This window comes from Haliaeetus leucocephalus, unplaced genomic scaffold, assembly GCF_000737465.1.
Source record: "Haliaeetus leucocephalus isolate CR32 unplaced genomic scaffold, Haliaeetus_leucocephalus-4.0 Scaffold657, whole genome shotgun sequence".
Lineage (NCBI taxonomy): Eukaryota > Metazoa > Chordata > Aves > Accipitriformes > Accipitridae > Haliaeetus > Haliaeetus leucocephalus.
This window is the reverse complement of record NW_010973093.1, coordinates 421268-438573: the sequence shown is the minus strand read 5'-3', so window position 1 is coordinate 438573 and position 17306 is coordinate 421268. Positions and strand designations below refer to the sequence as shown.

General features: G+C 46.6%; 1 protein-coding gene across 1 annotated transcript in view; it reads left to right on the top strand.

Annotated features, from left to right (window-relative positions):
• HID1 (HID1 domain containing) overlaps window positions 1-13501 on the top strand; it is a 29227-nt gene extending 15726 nt beyond the window's left edge. Inside the window, exons 6-19 of the mRNA XM_010579296.1 lie at window positions 438-554; window positions 1310-1532; window positions 1934-1990; window positions 2087-2227; window positions 2629-2719; window positions 3378-3529; window positions 4823-4901; window positions 5572-5736; window positions 6894-7121; window positions 7612-7745; window positions 10774-10854; window positions 11234-11325; window positions 11601-11759; window positions 12227-13501. Coding sequence (XP_010577598.1) covers window positions 438-554; window positions 1310-1532; window positions 1934-1990; window positions 2087-2227; window positions 2629-2719; window positions 3378-3529; window positions 4823-4901; window positions 5572-5736; window positions 6894-7121; window positions 7612-7745; window positions 10774-10854; window positions 11234-11325; window positions 11601-11759; window positions 12227-12290 — 1783 coding nt within the window. The 3' untranslated portion in view covers window positions 12291-13501. The remainder of the gene's footprint in view (window positions 1-437; window positions 555-1309; window positions 1533-1933; window positions 1991-2086; window positions 2228-2628; window positions 2720-3377; window positions 3530-4822; window positions 4902-5571; window positions 5737-6893; window positions 7122-7611; window positions 7746-10773; window positions 10855-11233; window positions 11326-11600; window positions 11760-12226) is intronic.
• The last annotated feature ends 3805 nt before the right edge of the window (window positions 13502-17306 follow it).

Genomic DNA, 17306 nt, shown 5'->3' with positions numbered 1-17306 from the left:
GGATCTGGGGGAGACGGGGGTCTCCTTGTCTCCTTGAGTATCTGTGATTCCCAAGGGGCTTTCTACTTGCTCCTTTCTGAGCTAACAGGACTAGCAACACAAAAGAAAAAAACAGCTGACCTTTTGAATAGCTTTTTGTAGTATGATATGGGAGTCAGAGTGTCTGCAACAGGAACTGGCAAAACATTGCTGCTTTGAAAATGCCTAGGAGCTCTGTACTGTATGTCTTTTTCATAAGGCAGCAATTCTGCTGAGCTTTGCGCCAGTGACAGCAGTATTGCATATGAAATGAAATGGGCTTAGCTTTCCGTGGGGAGTACTTTCTAGATGGGACTGAGCCTTCCTTATGTGTTATTGTGGTAAGTGGTTGTGCCTCCTGTGCCCAGTCCCTGCTCCTGAATGGCTCCAGGCCTTGGCTTCTTCTTCCCTTCTTTCAGGACAGAGCTGCTTAAGCTGCTGCTGACCTGTTTCTCTGAGGCCATGTATCTGCCTCCCTCCTCGGACAGCAGCAACGCCAACCCCTGGGTGCAGTTCTTCTGCTCTACAGAGAACAGGTGAGGGTGAAGGGTGGGGGACTGGGTGCCAGCGAGAGAAATACCTTCAAATCTCTTCCATGGAGTGTGTTGGTAATAGGAAACCGTAGGACTTGCTACTTCCAACATCTAGGGGCTGTTGCCCTTTTTCTTTGTCCCTGTCTTATGTATGCCCTGTTAGCATCTCTGCTTAGCGAGAATTGTTCCTCAACAGCAAAAGGAGAGACTGAACATGGTGCTCACTGGAGTCTGATGCAGGAATGATCCCTGTCCTGTGGGAAATGGCAGATCCCGTTCCATGCTGTAGACCCTGTTCCCTCGAGGGGATGGTGGCATGGCACTGCAGTTGGTGGTTTGTGGTGTTGGTGGCGGATGAATGCTGCCCTCTAGTGACATTGTCTCACTGGGACTTTCAGCTCCTCAAGTGACAGTTGCTTATCTGGGGAAGCACAGTCCTGGTTGAAGGCAGACAGTTTTGTCTTTTCAGAGTCTAGGGAGCTTTGCCCCCTTTTTCACACTGCTGCACAGGATTTCTCTGGGTGGCCGCACGGCCTTTTTCACCTCCCCTTCCCTCTCAGCTGTAGTCCAGGCATCCAGCTGGGAGCTGGAGTGTCATCTCTTGTCTCTGGGCTGCTCAGTCATGGGCCACTGTTAGAGAAGATGCTAGTATTTTGTCATGCCCCCACACTCTTGGGGAGAGAGATGCCTGACACTCCCCAAGGCAGCACCTTTTGCTTTCCTGCTTCTGCCTTCTGAGAATGTTTTCTCCTCTTCAGACACGCGCTCCCACTCTTCACCTCACTCCTAAATGTCGTCTGTGCCTACGACCCGGTGGGTTATGGGATTCCTTACAATCACCTGCTTTTCTCTGACTACCGTGAGCCCCTGGTGGAGGAGGCAGCCCAGGTGCTGATTGTCACTTTGGACTATGACAGCTCCACCAGTTCAAGTCCCACAGTGGATGGCACGACCACTGGCACGGCCATGGATGATGTGGATGTGAGTGACACTGGGATCTGTATTTGCTGCTCTCCTGAACTCCCTGTGGTCCTCTTGCACCAGCTTGTATTGAATGTTGTGACCCATAGAGCTCAGCACCGCTTCTCTCCTTGCGGTCTGCTAGCTCTGGTCCGGTCCTGCTTCTTTCCTGTGGGTCACTAAACAGCTGTAGATGACCAAACCACTAGGTTTTGGTCACTGACTTGAATCAGGAACATGTAAGTGAAAGGCCCCTGACTTTACTGTTCCCTGAGGTGCTCTGTCTCCTAGCATTTAAAACTGGATCATTCAGAGGAAAGCTGAAATGAGAGACATTAGCCCCCAGAGCCAGTGGTTACACTTTGACTTCCTGAGTAAACCTTATTGCCAGTAAGCATTTCACTCATTTTCTTTCAACACAGCCTCCTGGACCAGACAATCTGTTTGTGAATTACCTCTCAAGAATACATCGAGAGGAGGTAAAGTGCTCCTGTCCTGAACTATTTCCTGTCTGATTTCATGCTGATTACATTAGCCTTGGGCCCACCACAGTCTCTTTCCTGGTCTGTTGGCAGGATTTCCAGTTCATCCTGAAAGGAGTGGCCCGCTTGTTATCAAACCCGCTGGTCCAGACCTACCTGCCAAACTCTGCCAAGAAGATCCAATTCCATCAGGAACTCCTTGTCCTCTTCTGGAAACTCTGTGACTTCAACAAGGTGTGGATCTGCTTCTTGCTGAGCTTTGCCCCACCTTGCCTGTTGCTCGGAGCCTGGCGTGGCTCTGACTGGACTGAGCCCTGGTGAAGGGTTGTGAGCAGGTAGTTAGCAGTGACTCTGCGGTACTCTGGTCAGCAGCACTACTCCCTGCTGCGTGGGCTGGGTGGGTCTGGCTGTAGGGACAGCTTGTGAGAGAGGCTGCAGCTCCTGAAGGTTGGTGCTTGAGGCAAATGCTGGAGCAGGTATTATAATAACTCTACAAATAACACTGGAGTTGAAGAGCTGGTGCACTAATGTTCTTGAGAAACTAATTAGCTTGAGGCTACCTGTCCCGAGTCCTGCAGATGGTGTAGAAAACCAAATATGCTTGTGATTGTCTGAAATCCTCCCCTTTCTTCCAGAAATTCCTCTTCTTTGTGCTGAAGAGCAGCGATGTTCTGGACATCCTTGTTCCAATCTTGTATTTTCTCAATGATGCCAGAGCAGACCAGTGTAAGTTGGTTATTTTCGATATTTGGGGTGATCTGTGCTTGACAGTTGAGCTATAATGTTTTTAAGATGCTTCTTCCCTACCACTTGGATGTGATAGCATCTCGCGTGCATGTTCCTAGCCTTCTACAGGCATGGAGTGGAATGCTTCAGTTAGCTGGGTTTTAATGTTTGTAACAGACTAGAAGCAGGACACGATCTATACTACAACACAGGGAAGGGAGGTCCTTAGCATGTGGTAACTTGTTTTGAGTCCTTATGTCAAAAACTGTTGCTTATCCCATAAGGAGGGAGAAATGAGCAATCTGCTCTTGGCTTGGGTGTAAATCAGGCATAACTCCATCACTGGGTAGTAGAAAGAAGTCAGATCTTTCCTACTGTGGTGATAGGTTTACATCAAGAACATAATGAAGAAAAGCATGATCTGTCCGAGACTTAACATTGTACTGGTCCCATAGATGTGCTTGGGAAGGACACTGGTACTGGCAACAGAGGGAGCTCAGTGTGGGATGTCCCTTATCAGGAATGGTCTGGTCTGTGTAGTTTTTCTTCCAGTCCCATAGTGTTTCTCCTCTCTCCTCACTGCCCTTCTGTCTTCAGGAGTCCACTGGCCTCACTGTGATGTGTGTGGTTTTGGTTGTTTGTGGTTTTTTTTCTGTAGCACGAGTGGGCTTGATGCACATTGGGGTCTTTATCCTCCTGCTTCTCAGTGGGGAGCGTAACTTCGGGGTTCGACTGAACAAGCCATACTCTGTACGAGTGCCTATGGACATCCCTGTCTTCACAGGGACACATGCAGATTTGCTCATCATAGTGAGTATAGCTCTAGCAGTTCTTTTCTGTCCCTCCTAACTCCTGTTTCATACCTCCACAAATAATTGTCTTCCTTCCTCTTTCAATATACTCATCCTTCCTAGATTGCCAGCCCTAGCTAGAAGGTGTTTGGGATGTATCCAAGTACTGGTGGGGTCTTTGCCCACTGTTACCCTGAGGTAGTGTGTCTGGCAGGGTGCATATGCATGAGATGACATTCCATCTGCATGAGATGTTCCCAAAGAACAGGATTCTGGATGGTGCTGGTCTGATGTCTAAAGGACTCTGGGACTGGCATGAGTGGGATGGGTGCATGGTCTCTACCAGACTTGATTGCAGGGGAAGGCAGGAGATCTGACGGCATTGCTGGCTCTGTCCCAAGTAACCAGAGCTGTGTGGAGCACGTCTCTCGTAATGGGAACACTAGTGATACCAAGCTCAACCCTACAGCTTTGGGTTGCTGCAAGGTTTCATTCAGCTTTTAGTCTGTAGTGCTGAGGGCCACAATACTGCCTAAAACAGCTGTGTGTTTTGCAGTATCAGCCTCAGGTTACCCTCCTGTCATGTTAGTGCTCATTTGCCAGAGAATAATCTCTCAGCAGCTTCTGATAAACTTCCAAAAGGAGATTCCCATTAGAAGGAGTGGGAAGAAATGTGCCCACCAGAACTGTTCTTGTTGCTATGTGTTTTGCTATTACGTTCCATTAGTTTTAGATCATCTCTGTATTTTCATTATGCTGCAGGTCTTCTCTACAGGCATGCCAGCTAGAGGTGGGAAGGCCAAGATTGGGAATGTCTGAACTGGTTGTGAGTCAGTTGAATCTTTCCATGTCTGAGGGTATAGTTAAGAAAAGTAGGACAAATATTTGAGTTAGAAGCTTGCACTAAAATCAAATGTGAAATGCTTAGTTCTATGGCATTTCAAGCAGCTATCATCAGGGTTCACAGTCAAAATCCATTGGAGGTGAAGATGTTTCCTACTTCCTGGTGGTTTATTTTTGTCTCAGACTACCTGTGCGTTTTGGAACAGTTTGCAGTCAGTTTCTGTTTGCAGTGTTGTAGAGCCCTAATCACATCCCCAAAGGATTCCTTGTAAATGAAAGCTTGTACTCCTGGAGCGCAAGTCTGCAGTGAGAGCAGCCTTCCCCACCTGTGTAATTGTGGAGGGTGCAGGGCCCTGCCTAGGAAGGAATGGTGTCAGGAAGCGATTAGTGTGAGGGTGGCACTGGTTTTGGTTGAGAAGGTGCTTTCAGTAAGGTACTATCTTGCTCAAGAACTCTTTCCTTACCATAGGTCTTTCACAAGATCATAACTAGCGGGCATCAGCGGCTGCAGCCTCTCTTTGACTGCCTGCTCACCATCGTTGTGAACGGTAAGCACTGTGTGCAGTGTGAAACCACAACCCACAGAGGTGACAGCTATGGCTGCTCTCACTCCCCTCTCCCTGTGCTCCTATTTGTGCCCCCTAACATTGACCAGTGTCAGTGACTGCTGCTGGAAACTGATCCTTTCTAGTCCTTGCTGGAGGTGCCAGCTGCAGATCAGACCCGCATGCGGGGTTATTGCCTGGGCTCAGTCAGATGGGGCAGAGGGTGGGACAGCAGAGTCCCTGGAGCCCTTCTGGGGTGGCAGAAGGGCATTTGCCAGAAGGCCTGGTGGAGGTTGTTGGCAGTGCTATCCCTTTCCAGCAGGGAGTGCCACCTCCCCACGGTGGCAGTGGCTTCCCTTGGGCTTAGTGAGTGTCCAGGTGGCTCCAGTTGTGTAAGCTTTTCAGGAGGCATGCCAGAGATGATGTTACTAGTGTAAAACTACAGAAGAGCCTCTAAAAGCAGAAATTCCTGCTTTTACTAGGCAATATCTGTGTTTCACTTCTTTTATATTTGGAAATGTTTCTGTGGAACCCTGTTGGGCTCAGCTATTCCGTGAGGCTTTTGCAGAAGTACAGGGTAGGAAGTGGTAAAAGCAACATTTTTAGTGGTGTCTTTATGTGGATAAATACCCCTTGGTTCTTTCTCCAGTTTTCATTTGTGTGCCTTCCACAGTGTCTCCATACCTGAAGTCTCTCTCCATGGTGGCTGCTAACAAGTTACTGCATCTCCTGGAGGCTTTTTCCACCACCTGGTTCCTGTTCTCTGCTGTCCAGAACCACCATCTCGTTTTCTTCTTGCTGGAAGTTTTCAACAACATCATTCAGTACCAGTTTGATGGTAAGAGATTGACTGCTGTATTTAGTGGGTTTGCACCAGTTTAGTCCAATTGAACATGAGATGGAAGTTTAGAGAAAGGCCAAACAGAAGAGAGAAGGGAAGAAGTGTAGAAACCAGCTACATGGAGACTTGGCAAGGACTGAGAAGTTCGGTTAGTAGGTAATCAGTGTTGACCCAGACAGACTGGGTTAGAGCAAAATGACATGGCAGCTAATTATCAGCATAACCTCAGCCTCCTGCAGACGAGAAGATGAGATGGGTAGAGCTGAAGAAGAAGGGAAAGTGAGTGTGTAACACTTAAGTTGTGACTGGCTGGATGCTGCTGTGAGACTGCTCATGTCGCTCGGCAATGTAGGTGAGGGGACAAAACAACCTCCATCTGCTTAAAAGTGCCTCTCAGTTCTGCTCTGGCAGGAGCTGAAGACCAAACAGCCCCATCCAAAAAAAGTTCTAGCACTTGCTACCTTTCCAGGAAATGCCTTATGTTTTCCCTCTTAAAAGCATCACAGTCTTTTACCTTGCCTCAAGGAAATAATAGAGTGAGGTCACTTAACCTGCTTAAAATTGAATGTTTTGCTTTAAAACTGCAAATCAAGAGTGGCCATTCTGCTTCCCTAATGGAAATCTTGCAAGTGGTGGTTGCCAGATCCTAAAACAGCCTTTGTGGCTGTGATTTGTGTTTTATTTTAGGGGATGGTTTCATTCTGTTCTCTGCCACCTTGTAGACAGTAAGAATTCTGGCCTTTTGGCTTTGCTATTTCAAGCCTGTTTCTCCTCAATGGAATGTCCCTGATTTGTTTTGTGAACTCTTTTGAAGATGGAGAAATGTTGAATCTTGGCTAACAACCTTTTCTTCCAAAATAGGTGCTAATATGTGGTTTAAACTGTCCTTTTTCTTCTCAGTTGTTTGAATGTCAGTTTCTAAGCCTTCCAGCCTAGGAAGGATTTCACTGATTTCCTGTACTGCTTTGTAATGGATAAGAGGATATCGAGCTCTAGTCTTTCGTCATTGTGCCATTGCCTTTGTGGGTAGAAGCATGGCTCTCTGAGCTTGTGGGGTCTCCACAATCATGCTTTGTGTACCCCGTGAGCTGTGCTGTATTGGCAGAGCTCTTTGAGTCTTACTTCTCTGCTCATTTTGTTGCTGTGATTCCCAGGGAACTCAAATTTGGTCTATGCTGTTATCCGCAAGCGGAATGTATTTCACCAGTTGGCCAACTTACCCACAGACTCGCAGTCAATCCAGAAAGGTCTGCAGCGCAGGAAGAAAACTCCTGAGCCCATTTCTCGCACTAACTCCCAGGACGGGGTCTCCATGGAGGGGTCACGTCCTGCTGCCCCTGCTGAACCAGGGACGCTGAAGACAAGTTTGGTGGCTACTCCAGGTCAGCTTTAGTTTACCTGTGTAACAGGAAAGAGGTTTGTTTTCTCTGTGAGACATGATGTGGACTCACCCTTTCACTGGGCGTGGGAAAGATTAAGAGTTTACATCTGCAAATGACTACTGCCTTTCAGTCTGAGTTTCAGATCAGTTTGCCCAAGCTGATTACAAACAATTTGAAGTAAACTGCCTTGAGTTTCTCTCCTCTCACTTAGTGTCCACATGGCCATTTGTCCTAATCTTGACCTTTTGCCTCAGTTTAACTATATCCATGTGAACTTGTGTTCCCCTTACATCGGAGCATTTTCCTAGAGACGAACTCCTTTGGGGTGATGAAATCAAGGCTAGATCTTGCTTCTCCTGTTGAAAGGAGAGCATTTCAGATGTCAGCAGATGCATAGGGTATCTGCGCATGGTAGGGCAGAGAAGAACCCCCCGCCTGTAAGCTTATGTAATTCACATGTGTTTCTGAGCTTTTTCTCCTTTGAACACAGGAATTGACAAGCTCACAGAGAAGTCACAGGTATCAGAGGATGGGACCATGCGTTCGCTGGAGCCTGAGTCTTCACAGCCTCCCCCAGAGGGTAACCTGCCCGCAGCTGTGAGCGATGGGGAGCCCTGGAGCGGGGTAAGGCTGGACACTCTGGCGTGTAGGGAAGGTCTAGGGTGTGAAATGAACTCAAATGGGGGACTTAGAAGGAGAGGTCTGGTTGGCCCACTGAAGAAAAGCATCGTATTGGAGGCAATATGCACACGTGCACTGTGCTAGAAAACACTGTGCTTCAGAAGTACAGTTGCATCATCTTGGGTGTTTCACATTTGTGCTAGTGACACAAGAGCTAGGACAGGAGAGGAGTGAGCTTTTTCCACCTTGAAAGCTACTGATGGAGCAGAAACTGCATAATTGCCAAGGGATTTTCCTGATCCAGAGGCTTTCAACTCAGGCTCTGACTGCTGCTTCTTTTTCCTCTCCCTTCTTTCTGGGATAGAGAGCTCTGCCACAATCTTCTGTCTAGCTGGTGTTGTGAACAGTGTGTTCCCATGAGGGCTTGGCTGAGATGCCGCCCTCAGAGTGGCGTCTGCTTGGCCATGTATATGAGACAGACGTTTTGCGGTCTGTGAATCAAGGCTGCGCTGGCCTCCTAGGCTCTGGTGGCAATGTCAGCCATCTGGCATTTGCTAGTCTTCCCCATCAAGAGCTATAAACCAGCTATCTTCCAATTTCAGTGGAGCAGTACTCTTTTATTGCTCTCTGTTAACTCCTCAGTCTGTGGCCAATATCAAAAACCTCTAGGCTGTCTTGTAGGAAGTGTATTACAAGGGCTGTCCTGCATGTCCTCTCCTCCTTCAGTGTCCACCGAGCCATTTCATTGCACCCATTTGCACAGGGGGGGCATGGCTGCCCTATGGTAAAAGGCATAACTTTCTGAGTTTTTCCTCTCAGTTTTCTCTGGAATCACCAAATTGATACACCAGCTCTTGCCAGGTGTGGAGCGAACTGAGCAGGGGGTGATGAGTTGGGATGGGATGATGCATTTTATCATGGGCTGTGGACTGTGGTGGTGCTACAAGAATCTTTGAGTCTGTTTTGCTCTCGACATGCTTTTGGCTAAGACAGTACTGCAGAATCAGGGTCCAAATGGAGGATGCTTGCAAAGGCATTGCAATCTAGCGGAGCAGGCTGAAGACTCCTATGTTCTACCCTTGTGTCCTGATCCTCTCTGCTTGTGTGTGTGCACATGTGGGCCTTTGGTCTCAGACAGACAGTTGCCCATTAGCTGCCCCACCTGGCTGCAGCAATGCTATTTGCATGTCTGAATGTTTGTGGGGTGGGGGCCAAAAAGCAGACAGGAGGTGAAGGGTAGAAAAGCAGTGGGTGTGGGATATGTTATGGGGAGAATCATCGCTGCTATCGCATGTCTCTTCAGGTAGCACACACCTGTCTCCAGGGATTGTGGTGTTTCAGACTATCTGAACATTGTCGTCTTTCTGTGCTCCAACCTGGTTCCAACCTACTGAGTTAAGATAAATTAGTCAGAGATACTGGATAAATTTTAGGATACCCATCTTTATGACTGATTTAATTTCCTTCCTTCATCTGTTGTAATGTTCCCCCCTTATCAGTCATAACCATTTCAAAAGTGTCTCATGAAATGTTCAACAGCCTTCATATTTCAGTGTAATTCCATCTTACCTCTCCTAAATGTGTCAGCTGGCTGCCAGCATTTGGATGGCAGCTGTGAGGGGGCAAGGGCTGTGGGAGAGTGAGGAGGAAAGAGGAAGAAGGTGGGGTCATCTGAAGGAAATCAGAGTTTTTTATGGTTTTATGAATTTTATTTTTAGAAGCTTGATGAGGACACGGCACTGAAGCTGAACAGGCTGAACAATAAGGTTGTAGCTGCAAATGTAGCAAAATAATACTGCTGTTTAGGCTTTGAATAAACTGGAATGAACAGAATTCCCAAATATCTGAGGACCAGTTTTACTTACCCGTCGTGGCCTTCCCTGATACCAGATGAAGGCCCATGGTCAGCAAGATATCTTAAGCACACAATTAATTATGTTGTCATTAAGTGAGATCTTGGCTGAGAGCTTGCAGAAGAAAGGTTTTCTTCTTCCAGGAGCCCATGAAACATAATCATGGGTCATTACATCTCTGCGTCCAGCAGCTGGCTGGAGCTGTTCCCCAGTCAGAGAAGGACTGGTACAGCACTGTCAGATTCCAGTGGATTGCAGCACAGCTCTGCCCCAAGCCTGCTGTTTCTGGTTCCAAAGGTGACGTGTGAATGCGTCCATGCGTGTGGAGGTGCAGGATGGCTATTGGAAGGAAGTGCTGTTCCCATTTGTTTCATAGAAAAGTCAGCTCTAGGCTGTAATAATGAATGGTCAGGGTGCATTGCAAAAGGAAAAAGCCTCTCCATTTTTACCTCATGCAGAGATTGATAGTGATTTTAAAGGGTTATTTCCTTCCTTCCTATCATGAATATGGAAAGCCAGGTTGTTAGTAATGTCTTCTTTATAAGAGAAATGAAAACAGAGTGATGGCAAGAAGAATAATAAGAGAGAATTGGGTCTTGGACTTTTGACCAGAGCTTTCCAAAAAGTGACTAGTGATGATGTTTGTGTTTGGGGGTATGACTGTGTCATTTCTTAAGGGGCAGGGGTTGTTAGGTAGGAGTTGTTGAGAGCCCACCCTTGGCAAAACACTCTTTAAGATATTCCAGGATGGGTGCCAAAAATCCCAGAGATACCCAGTAGACAGAGGTCTGAAAAGCTGTGGCCTTTAGCTGTTTAACCTCTGTGCTAAAAGAAAGAAGCGTGGCTGAACAGTCTTTTGTCAGTCCCATTTTAACTCTCCTGCTGTGGATTGTTCCAACAGAGTGTCAGCAATGGTGACTGGAGTTGCGACCTTGCCACAGGGTCCTACAACTTAACCCCATCAAATATTGCCACTCACTGGGTCAAAGCATGTGGTTTTGGTGAATGAAGGTCTGGTGGGTTTGATGTGTTCTAGGGACAGGCTGAGCTGTCTCTCCCAGCAGTGCTCTGGAAAAGCTGAAGGGAAAGTCAGCAGAAAATGGGTTGTATTTCTTGCACTTAAGTGTGATTTGCTTTTGTTTGTTTGTTTGTTTTTTAAAAATAATATTTATTGATAGGAGGCATCACATCCCCGACGGGATCAAAGGCGTCTCTCTAGTGCATCCTCCAGTGGACAGTGGACCCCAACTCCTGACTGGGTAAGGGAATTTGGACAGAGGAAATAAATAATGAGGAAAAGAGTTGTGGTGGAAATGCCACATGCACACTCCATTCTCACACTTGCAGAGACTTCCCCAGAAGAGCATTTCCTTGACTTGTGGTCAAAGCTCCAGAAGTTTACTGCCGTCTACAAAGAAGTATTTTGTTTTACCTGTTTTAAACCAATGCCCCGCTAGTTTCATTGCGTGGCTCGTAATTCTAGTGCTCCAGGATTTATTGTATTGCTGTTGTGCACTCAGTTCATCCACTACCTTCCTGATTTTTGTAAATCTCGTTTGTTGTAGAGGTAGGGGAGATAACTGTAGAAAAAACACTAATGCAGTGCACTGATTTCCCTGTGGGCTTTCCTACTTACAGGTGATGTCTTGGAAGTCAAAGCTTCCCCTGCAGACAATCATGCGGCTTTTACAGGTGCTGGTCCCTCAGGTGGAGAAGATCTGCATTGACAAGTAAGTAAATTTTTGGAGAGCAAGGGCTGTGCACTGTGTAAACTGCTCTGTGAGGTTGGCAGAGTTTGAATTTGGAGGGCCTCTAGGGGAAACCTTGCAAAGTATAATTGAAAGCATCACAGTCTCAGCAGAGGAGATGTTATTTTGCTTGCCAAGCTTCTTGTTTGTCTGATCCCTTCTCTGTGTCTGTGTTTTAGACTGATACTTTGTGCTGCAGCAGTTTTGGGGGTGCCTATGGGACATGCTAAGGATGTTCCTGATCTGTCTCTTTGCAGAGGTCTCACTGATGAATCAGAGATCCTCAAGTTCTTGCAGCATGGCACACTGGTGGGGCTGCTACCTGTACCTCACCCCATCCTCATTCGCAAGTACCAGGCTAACTCGGGCACTGCCATGTGGTTCCGGACCTACATGTGGGGAGTTATATATTTGAGGTAAACCAGCTGGGTGCAGTCAAACTTGGTCTTTTCCAAACTTTGGGGGGGCCTGTAGAGAGAATTGCATGCACTTGGCCAGCTCTGGATTGTCTCATATTTACAGGATAGAATGTTGTTGTTCACTTGGAAGAGACTAGGGTGAAATCAGCTGCTCCAAAACTTTGTTTGAGAGGGTGACGTGAAGGGAGTTGTTCTGGGAGTACTGCTTGTTGGGGAACTGGCAGCAGCAGGGAACAAAAAAGCTGCCCAGAGGGGATGATGCAGAGATTTCATGCAAACCTCTGGCTTTGTGGGATGTTGTAGATACTGTCATTCCCTTTAAGGTGCCTTGTCTCTCAACCAGTGATTTCTTCTGCAAAGTCGAAGGCATTCTGTGTAGGCAGCTCCTGTGATCTTGGTTGAGAGATTTGAATTCCATGTATCTGGCCACAGAAAGTAAAGTGTCTCTTGTCTGTCTTTCTCAGGAATGTGGATCCCCCTATCTGGTATGACACAGATGTGAAGCTGTTTGAAATTCAACGGGTCTAAGAGAGCACTTACCTCTACTTAGAGAAATACACTGGATCTAAGGACTGCTGTGCGCTGCTTCATCACAGCTATTCCTGCATTTCACATCCAGCTGAGAGACCAAAAGGACAATCACTTCATTTACCTCCCTGTCATTTAAAGCTTTAATTGGGACCTGCTTGGACATCCCTCCCCCCAGCTCACTTCTCTTCCCTCACCCTTCACCATGAACCTTGAGTGAAAGATGTCTAAGGGATTGTCCATTGTTGTGGTTGCACTAGAAATCAGACCTTAGCTCTTCTGTTACTCTTTTGCTCCTGGATGTGGTTTGGAAACCAATCTGACCCTGTCCTTGCCCTGGTCAGAGTCAGCATTTAATTGAAAAAGACTAGCTGTAAATTGGGTGCAAGGGAGAAGCTGCTATTCCTGCAGGAGATGGGGTTTGGAAACTGCAGTTACTTTCATGTGGCTCCATAAAGTTTCTGGGGCATCCCTTCTGGCTGCAGGTGTCTCCCTGGTGTCTCAGTTGCATATTGGTAGGGAAGGCTTTCCTGCCCAAATGAAAGGAGAAGTTGCTGAAGGAAAACTTTGTGTCTCAGTTCTGAATCTCTCTACTCCTTTCCTGGAAAGCTGCTTAAGAAGTTTTGTAGTAGCTTTGGTGTGGCATGAGGAGTTTTTCCTTGGCTTCCAGGCCCAGCAGCCTGTCCTTTGTGGTGGGCTGTTGCAATGGAGTGTGTGTCACACTGGAAAGCCCTGCTTAGTCCATGTGAGCATGTAGGGAGGAAGGGACTGGCTCAGTGAGAGCAAGGAGAAGAGACGTGACTGTTAAAATCTTTTAGTCTTCTCCTGTTGACTGAAAGGACAGTGTCACCTGGGTTTGAAAGGAACCATATCCTTCCATCTTTGCCTGGCAGGCTGATGCAATGCAGGCAGTGGAAGGGTCTTTTGCACACTACTAAGGCAGGGGATTGAGGGAGGCACTCAGGGAAGTTGTAGGAGGAATCTGGAAGTTGGAGGAGGAAAAGCATCTCCATGTCAGTAGGGAGTGGAGAGTGCTGAGGCAAAGTTTAGTTCTTCAGGGCATTTTGTTAGTGGCCAAGTTATCAGATCTTGAATGTATTGGGTCCCAAGCATGTGAAGTCTGGGAAACCAGAATTAGAATTGGTGGGAGACCCACTGTTGCTGGCTTGGTTCAGCAGCATGGGGTTGCACATTGGTAAGTGGAGACATCCTGGGGTTTGGGTCAAATTTTATGTTCTGCTGGGAGGGGCTGCTGTCTTAGACCTGTGTGGTCTTTAGACAATGAGATGTGAGGGGTTCTGTCATGAACTGAGACCTTTACCTCTCCACCAAAGCTTAGCCCTTGGTGCTCTGGTATTCAGCCTCTTGGGAGGATCACTGGCCATGAACTTTTTACCACAGCTTAGAACCAGTGAGATCACTCCACGGAAACTGGTCTCACGTGTTAAAGTAAGGGGACAGGTATGGCACACATTTCTGTCTTGTAAGCCTTGCCTAAGTTTTGAAGCTAGAGTGATAGCAACATGACCATCCTCTCCTAGAGAGAGTGCTGCTCTAGTGTACTGCTGACTCCTGCTGGCTTGTAGTCAGGTAGTTTCCTCCTTTGGGTGCTGGAAGTGGACTGGAGTCCCAGGCCAGTAGAAAGCTAACATAAAACCTGAATGGTTTTGTGAAGGATAAGAAATACATGAAAGAGAGAGAGCTTATTCCCCCACCCACCTCCCATCTCCAACCCACTTCGCCATCTAGCACTACTTCCATCCTGACCCCATCTCTGTTCAGATGTAAACAGGGTGAGAGCTCTGTTTTACTTGGAATCTCTTTCGTATATAAGAATGTGATTTGGTGGGGCCAGTCTCTGATTGTATGGCACTTGCACCTCGCAGCTGGAATGGGGCATCCTCTGTCCCACGTGCTTGCCTCTTCCCTCCCATGGATCTGCTGGTTCTCATGATCTCTTCCGTCCTCTCTTTTCTGCTTTGTTTCTTTGTGAATTCTTCTGGAAACCTTTTTGTTTGTTTCTTGGTGTTTGGAGTCTGATCCTTGTTCTGTGGAAATCAACTTGCACTGTAAACTATTTGCTTACTTACAGAGAGAAAGATAAAGATTATCTGAAACATGCAGTTCGTTGCTTATTTTTTTCCCTAGAGAGAGTTTATAATCTTGTTTGTCTTATGCTGGGGTGATTTGTGCTACTAAGAGGCCATGTGCTGGCTTCCTGTGCAGTGTGTGGATTTTTTTTGTGATCAGAAATGAAGATTGGACTCTGGAAAATGAGCCTGAACTGTGTGTTTTGGCCATTTCTGTGTTTACAGCATGAGACATCATCAAAGGTAACTGCCTCAAAGGCTACAGAAAAAAACCTAGATCAAACAGAATGAAGTCTTCTGACTTTGTGAACCATGTGCTAAAACATTTGTGCAGTTGAGACCCATAAAACAAGCACCCTGGCCCTGGGAGAGGTCTGGAAGTCATTCATGGATGGCGGATGACAAAGGAGCAGGTGGGCCACTGACATGTCATGGCTGTGTTGGGTTCAGGAGTCAGGCTAGCTCACTTCTCACTAGCCTTTCAGTTTACTGTGCCCAGCCCTGCTGTCAGTCTTGTGAAGGAGCCGAAGGCAGTTTTAATTGCATGCAAACGGCGTGCGCATGATTTTACCCCTCCTGGAGGTAGACACAAATCAGTCCAGAGACAGAACCCTCCTAAGTGAAGGGGCTGAAACCTTGGACCCTACGTTTCTCTTTGGCCTGGAAGAGTGCTTTTACTGTTGACTGTTGTGGGATTTCTGACCTTCATCTGCTGTGTTAGAACTAGGCATTGATAGGAAAGGACATAGAGGGCCTGACGACTTATCTGTTCTATAGTGGCTGTGGGTAAGAGTTGGAGCTGGTGGGCTTCATTCCTGTTTGTGCTAATCATGTATTCAGGTAGTCCATCTGTTTACCAGCAAGAAGTCACAAGCTGACTTCTCTTTCAGTCCATACTTCCACATAGTACCTATGGGACTTGGTATTTATATCTCAGTGGGAGACCTCCAAAGTCACCTGATCAGTTGAGGCTCAGTAACTTAAACAGTGTTTTATCTATTACACTGCAGATGTGTAATAGATAACCCAAACATGGGTTTGCTCATCAAGTACACCATTGCTTGTCTCTAGGCTGTCAATAACTAGGAAGAATGTTTGAGATCATGTTCATCACTTGAAAGGGCCAGACCTTGGCATGTATCTCCTGTAGATCCCTTGGTACAAACTGTGACATGAGAACAATAATTAACTTTATTGGGGCCTAATTTATCCAGCTGTTATTTCTTATGACATATTTCTGTTGACAGAGGCCTAAGTAAAAACACTTATTGGGCAAAGTTCATGCTCATGCAATCATTCTCACTTATAGTTTCAGGGCAAGGTGCTATCATTGCCTGAATGCTGAATCCTAAGGGGGGTGGGATGTGTGTGGTCAGGAGTTTCTAGTTCTCACCGCTGTTATTGTGTTGGGAGAGTTTGCTTTTCTAGCAAACTCTGGGTCACCAAAAAGCCCCCATAAATAGGCTCTGATCCTAAGCCCACACTGCTTTGGCGATTGATTTATAGAGGAACAGAAGCAATAACGTAGATGCCTTTTGTACCATGCTACTTTGGCCTTGCTTAAGAGTCATGAAAGATTTTGATTGATTGTAAAACAAGGCCTGCCCTTAAATCTCATATAACCTCTGAATGCAAGAGTGGTGTAAATCAGTGTCAGTTGGCTTTGAGTCTGGTCTTTGGTGAGTGTAGATCAGACCCAGAAATTTCACAAGATACACATAAAAATTTAATCTCTCTTTATTTCCATTCATCAGGCTCTGTATTTGGGACCCATAGTCGCAAGCCCCCTTGCGCTCCCATGTGCTTTCAAAGCAAGCATCTCCTATGGAACAAATACTAACGGGTCTTTGATCAGGCACCACGCTGTGCAACTGTGTTCCCTTACGCACAGTGCACCTTGCAAAATGTTTGTGGATGTGCAAAGCAGCAGTGAGGATCGAAGTGTTGGGGTGGGGGGGGATTCACAATAGATTTGGCAGTAGCTCTTTCTTGAACTAGCTCTGTGTGTGTGCAAGGGTGGGACCTTTGCTAGTACACGCTGGTGATAACATCATGCATGAGTAGCATCAAGTAAAGATCACCCTTAGTACTTCTCTAGTGCTTCTCACTTGAGGCTCTCTGAGTGTCTGCAAGGAGAAATAGTGTTTATTCTCAGTAAGGCAAGGTAATGTTATAGCTTCTATTTTGGATAATGGGAAAAGATGCACTGAACTGGTGCAGGTCTGAAGGCCTGTCCTGCTCTTCAATACTGAGAGCTGCAAGAGCTTGGCACTCAGTAGAGCTGGGTCCTACAGGACTTGCACAAGTTGATGTGCCAGATGTTGGCACCAGGAACAAATAAAAATAGTCCCTGTTCTGACCATTAAAGCAACTACCAGCATCTTTTTGAAAATTACATGTAAAAAGTGTATGTTTGGTTCATTTCTGAATGACTGTGGCTGTATGTGCTTCTAGTGTGGCTGGTACTGATAGGTCTCTTCTGTGCTGCAGGATGGTGGGTTGGTGAGCAGTGGTGTGGCTGGTGGTCTTTGTGGATTTTTGAAGTTCTGTGGAGTGCAGGTCAATCTTTGGTGCTTTTGTTGAAGGCTGCTCTTGCCTTCTTTTGTCTAGAAGATTTCAATAGGAGCTGGTAAAGTCCCACTTGCTACCATACAGTATCCACTGGCAGACACTGAAAAGTACCAGCATGCATGCTTCCTTAGAGTAGTAAGATGGTTTGTTTATGGGCTTTAAGTCTATTCTCTATGGAGAAAAAAATGATAATATAAACCAGCCTCCTTTTCTTCTGAAACTCATGGAGATGTTGTGCAAGGAGAAGTTGAAGCAGAAGCCAGAGGGAAAAAGCTTAAAAGCTTCCATGTGCATATCCACTGCTTACTGCATCTTTGTTCAGCATCATTGTTTCACCCCAGCCTCTGGGGCAGGG